Raw genomic sequence first — 6,050 nt, 5'->3', positions numbered from 1 at the left:
AGGGGGTCAGTGTCAGGTGGGTTGGGCCTAAAATTTTAAATGGGTATAAAATCTTCAATTTCCACCCGATTTACTTCAAATTTGATATGTGACATCTTTGATTAGTGTTTATACGTCAGCACTAAAATGTCTGCCGGGGACGGGTTTGCGGTGCTCGGCACCGCTTCTTGTTTCACAACCTTAAATCATCTACATCACATCCTACAATGCCACGTTTTATACTTCTATCGACACTAGAGATCGTTGATACTAAAAGAGCAAAGGTTTCTCCTGCCGGACCTTCTGAGAAAGGGCTAATTTTAAAACAAGGATTCTGCAAAAAGTATTCTAATTTACCTTGATACTCATAAGCAAGAGAGGGGATAATCTGGCAATGTTTAGCACCTCTTTGTGTGTGGCGCTCTGAGCTGCCGGACGCCGTCAGTAATTCACATATTCATATATCCAATTTTTTTTTATTCTTCCATCCATCTAATTTATTTATCTTTTATCCATCAGCCCATCTATCATTTTTATCACTAACTTCAAATCCATATATCTATCGATGTGTCCTTCCACACATGCACCTACGGTCTGTCGCATTCATCCATTTTTTTTTTTTTTATCTATCCATCCCTAATAACCATTTAAGTGTAATGCTAGGTGTTTTAGGGTTGGTTTCCCGTCCCTTTAACGCCTAGTGTGTAGCTGGGTTCTGTCTAGACCGGAGCTTAGACAAATAAGAGAGAGGCAGGACAAAAACCTAAGGCAACAACCTTACATGTGTATTGTTGAATGCTACGGTGGAACGGGCAGATGTCACAAATACAGTTATGCTGGACAATTATAATTCTAAAACTTAGATATCGAGTGTTAGTATCGCACAGGATACTACTTAGGACACGATCGGGTAAGGCAAATAGCACTTAGGGCAGGGAAGCGGAACGCTATTATTTGGGAAAGTCTAGGTTCTGTATACCGGTGGGGTTTGTGGCACTATTTTCACTGCTGGCAGGCTAAGTAGTATGTCTGTAGTGTCGTTAACTATTGCTCTTGCAATGGGGCCTCCATATGATCTTAATGTGAGGCTTTGTCACTATATGGTAGCATGTTCACTGAGACAGACTCTTATTTCACTGCCTTGCTGTGTTCACTATTTCACTGTTATCTTATTCCACCTTTCGTTTATATTATTACTGAGGTTTCGCGCACTGTCTTTCCATAATCTGACAACTCACTGTTCTACCCTTTCATTATGTCACGGACACTGTGCTTTCGCTGTCACTCACTGTCGGGACTGGACGTACTGGAGGTCAGGTGCAAGGGCGGCGGAGACGACCCAGCCTCACTACTGACGCAGGCTGAGTTCAGCCAGGGGCCTCCGTATTCAGTGGCCATGGGATCACGTGTATGGGCATCCTGTCTCGTCTGGGGCTGCTGGTGGCGAAGGGTCCCGCACTCTCAGGGCTTGGGGCAGAAGTCTGGCCCTCAGGGCTGGGGCTGGGAAAAGCTGCCTGAACCTCTCACTCAGGCGCCTGAAGGAGGACGAAGATCTCCGGCGTCGGGGCAAAGGGATGTCCCACCCAGGGGTCCTGGAGGCGGTCTGGAGGTCCCAAGGGCTGCAGTCTCCGGGGCAGTTGGAGATGCCGTCAGGAGTGGGGCTGTGGCACCGTCCCCCATCGGGGTCCGTCAGGTGGGTCCTCTTAGGAACCAGCTGCAGTGAGAAGAGCCCGGTGGTAGTTACAGGGCCTCTCCAATACTCCAGGCTCGGGGTCTCCCTCCGGGTAGTAGTTTCGTGGACAAGGAGTCAAGCACCTGACGGAGGAGCGGCTACCAGCCATCTCCTGCCATAGGGCCCGCCTACTGGCTGTGGCCCTCTAGGAGCATGGCTACCAGCCGTCGCCAAGGCCCGGCTACTGGCCGTGGCCTTCTAGGAGCATGGCTACCAGCCGCCGCCAAGGCTCCGGCTACTGGCCGTGGCCTTCTAGGGAGCATGGCTACTGGCTGTCGCTAAGGCCCGGCTACTGGCCGTGGCCTGGAGAAGGGAGCAGCCACAGGCCGACTCAAGGGCACCTTCGGAACGTCTACCAGCCTTCTCCTGATGAAGGCGGGAGCAGCTACTGGCCGTCTCTTCGTTACCTCCGGAGCAGCTGCATGCCGTCTCCCGTAGGAGGGTCGAGTAGCTACAGGCCATCTCTTGAGGGGCACCTTCAGAGCTGCCACCGGCCATCTCCTCGCTACCTCCGGAGCGGCTGCAGGCTGTCTCCTCTGTAGGAGGGTCGAGCGACTACTGGCCGTCTCGTTTAGGGCACCCTCTCCAGAGCGACTTCTGGCCATCTCCTGACGAAGGCAGGAGCGACTACCGGCCATCTCCTTGTTACCTCCAGAGCGGCCACAGGCCGTCTCCAGTAGGAGGGTCGAGTGGCTACTGGCCATCTTGTTTAGGGCACCTTCTGGAGCAGCTTCTGGCCGTCTCCCGACGAAGGCGGGAGCAGCTACCGGCCATCTCCTTGTTACCTCTAGAGCGGCTGCAGGCCATCTCCTGTAGGAGGGTTAAGCAGCTACTGGCCTTCTCAGAGGTGCTTACTGGAGCTGGAGTAACAGCTACACCCCGTGGTTGTTGGTGGTCGGCTCACCCAGAAGGTAGTCTCGTATTCCTGCTATGGTGGCGGAGGGCGAGGTCCAGGTCATAGGAGCACGCGGCCCGGGCGGATTTATGTCCCTGTCACCCGGAGTCCAGGCACGCTGTATATGCTCCTCTGTGGGCTCCTTCTGGGGGTGTTGGGTTGCCCTCGGTGATATTATACTGCATTTTATTGGTTAAGCACAATAATTGTCCACAAAGATTTAACTTTAATCACGAGAGTACATCTCTATCAAAGTTCAAACTAAAATTTATTAAAGCTTACCAAAACTACCCAAAACTAAGCTGGAATTTTAGAAACATACGAGTATAAGTATCCCCAACACCGCGTGCCCAAGAACAAAACAGAATAGTTGATCCACTTCTGAAAACTCATTAAAACTCCTCTACACATTTCGAGGGGTTAAACAACAAGTTCTCTAATATTTAAATCTTACCTAAACTACAGGTTCAAGACGGAGGAGTCTTGCAGTAAGATAATACTGGTGTGTCAGACGTCAGGCTGGCAGAAGTAAGATAACTGGTCCCAGAGTAACTCAGTATTTCAGTGATATAAATTTTTCTAGGTCCACCCCCTGAAAACTACTAGTAAGAAGTACCATAAGCTTGAGGAAGGTTCCTTGTGGGACTAATGATACAATCCTTTCTCTGTGGTTGTTCTCCAGTACCCATCATATCGAATACTGTATTGGCCCAAAACTCTTTTTAGTCCAAGTACCGATTTATCTTCTATTTTATATCATACAACTTTCGTTAGGTAGTACTGTATCAAAAGATTTAAGAGCTTGGTACACACGAAATGGGATTAAGACCTTGAATATTCAGGCTGTGAGAAATGGAAGACTGTCACAAGCCTTCAAAGGGGGATTCATCGCCTCGGTTTATCATTCTGATTCATGACGCACGTAATCATAGCGTCTGAGAGAGAATTCATGGTCATTTTTATGGTATTAGAGCTTGCATAAAATTCCAGCTGTTTCTCAAAGTGCTAGGGTAGGTGATGTGCATTTAATAACGAATGACATTATAAAGTAGGGAAGCTTAAATTAATACCCAGGATAGACTAGACAAGCAGTCGGCTATCTGTCAATGGGAGGTGGAAAAAAATGAATGCTTAGAGAGCCAAATAAAATGGGGAGTGAGGGATAGTGAACTGGGAGACTTACAGAATTTGTATGATGAATATTAATATTTAACAGTGTGTGAGTAAGAAAGTGTGTGTGTGTGTGTGTGTGTGTGTGTGTGTGTGTGTGTGTGTGTGTGTGTGTGTGTGTGTGTTTACAGTTATGTATTAAGCAGCAGCTGTTGTAAGCATTACAAGCACATAAGCTCGTCTTGGGCCACACTCCTAACGGAGAGAAGGCACAAATAAACACCGAGAAAGGATGAACGAATAGAAGGCAGCTTAGAACAAAAGGTACAAACATGTAGATGAATATAAAGAAGACATATGAAGATAGGATTCTCTTTTTTATCCATTCGCATAATTTACCATTTTGTCTTTCTCCTCTCTCTCGCCTCTCCTACCTTATGTTTCTCCTTCTGCTTGTACGTCTCTCTTTTTTCGTGTTGATTTTTTTTTACTCCTTAATTATTTCTGGAGTCATGTCCAGTATAAGAATATTATTGCAAATATTACCGAAACATTTGACGTTTTGCTCAAATCACAAACATCGAAAGGGTTAGTTTTATCTTCTGTTTTTTCATCCTCTTGTTTTCTGTCCTGTCCGTTCTTCCTATAATCATTCATCTTTCTCTTCCTGTCTTCCCTTCATCTTCTTTCATTACATTGTAACTCAGGCCCATTACTTTTCTGCCTTTTTTTTTTTTTTTTTTTTTTTTTTCAATACTGCTTCTCCTTTCTTCTATCAACCTTCTTTCTTTTCCTCCTGTCTTACTTCCTTCCCCTCCTTTTTCTCTTCCCTCACTCTCCTTATATTATAAAACCACTATTGACCCATCTCATATTGTAAAGATACTGTACCTGGTACTTCGATATTCTTCCTTTTTCAATTCCCCCATCCCCTCACTCACCCCACTCTCTCCAGACACCATCCTGCCCTCCCCAAACAACACCCAGCACTCCCCACACACCACCGTGCCCCAACCACACACCACCCTGCCCTCACCACACACCACCCTACTCTCACCACACACCATCCTGGACCTCACAACACACCACCATGCACTCATATACCACCCTGCCCTCGCCACACACCACCCTGCCCTCACCAAATATCACCCTGCCCTCACCAAACACCACCCTGCCCTAATCATGCATAAGCCACCCTGCACTCCCTCACACACCACCCTGCCCTCCAGACACACCACCCTGCCCTCACCACCCACCTCTCTGCCCTCACCACACACCACGCTGCCCTAACCACACACACCATCCTGCACTCCCTACACACCACCCTGCCCTCACCACACACCACCCTGCACTCACCACACACACCATCCTCCACTCCCCTATACACCACCCTGCCCTCACCACACACCACCCTGCCCTAACCACACACCACCCTGCCCTAACCACACACACCACCCGCACTCCTACACACCACCCTGCCCTCACCACACACCTCCCTGCACTCCACACACACCACCCTGCCCTCGCCACACACCACCCTGCCCTCGTCACACACCACCCTGCCCTCACCACACACCACTCCCGTCTTCACCACACACTCTCCCTGCACCTTACACACACCATCCTGCCCCCGTCACACACCACCCTGCCCTCGTCACACACCACCCTGCCCTCACCACACACCACCCTGCCCTCACCACACACCTCCCTGCACTCCACACACACCAGCCTTCCCTCCTCACACACCACCCTGCCCTCGTCACACACCACCCTGCCCTCGTCACACACCACCCTGCCCTCGTCACACACCACCCTGCACTCCCCACAAACCTCCCTCCACTCCACACACACAACCCAGCCCTCCACACACACCACCCCGCCCCCACCACACACCACCTTGCTCTCCCCCACACCAACTTGCCCCCACCACACACACACACACACACACACACACACACACACACACACACACACACACACACACACACACCACACCACACACCACACACACACACACACACCACCACCACCACCACCACCAACCAACCTCGCCCCCCCCTCTTCATATTTGTCACCCTCCCACACATCCTTACACCTCCAGAATGGTTAGGTTACTTCATTGTCTTACACTCTGTGCGGGGACATTATGTTAATATTTGCTGTCTCTCACACCATCACTCATACCCACGATAGAATACAAAGCTTTACACCTGCATCACGAAAAGAAAATATGAATGAGGACCCTGACATGCTGAGAATGTTATCAACAGGAAGAGTTTATAAGAGAGGTACAAGAGAATGATAGCGAGGGAAGAAAAAGAGGAGGAGAGAGGG

General features: G+C 49.3%; 1 protein-coding gene across 1 annotated transcript in view; it reads right to left on the bottom strand.

Moving 5' to 3' along the window:
* LOC145404913 (uncharacterized) overlaps positions 1–2,209 on the bottom strand; it is a 77,653-nt gene extending 75,444 nt beyond the window's left edge. The window contains exons 1-2 of the mRNA XM_080276421.1: positions 2,039–2,209; positions 1,269–1,416 (exon numbers count right to left, since the gene is read on the bottom strand). Of these exons, the coding sequence (XP_080132547.1) occupies positions 1,269–1,416; positions 2,039–2,209 (319 nt within the window). The remainder of the gene's footprint in view (positions 1–1,268; positions 1,417–2,038) is intronic.
* Positions 2,210–6,050: the final 3,841 nt, after the last annotated feature.

This window comes from Coenobita brevimanus, chromosome 7 (assembly GCF_032717465.1).
Source record: "Coenobita brevimanus isolate Jiangsu-jjx chromosome 7, ASM3271746v2, whole genome shotgun sequence".
Lineage (NCBI taxonomy): Eukaryota > Metazoa > Arthropoda > Malacostraca > Decapoda > Coenobitidae > Coenobita > Coenobita brevimanus.
Note: the sequence above shows the minus strand (reverse complement) of the source record. Positions and strands in the feature narration are given on the sequence as shown.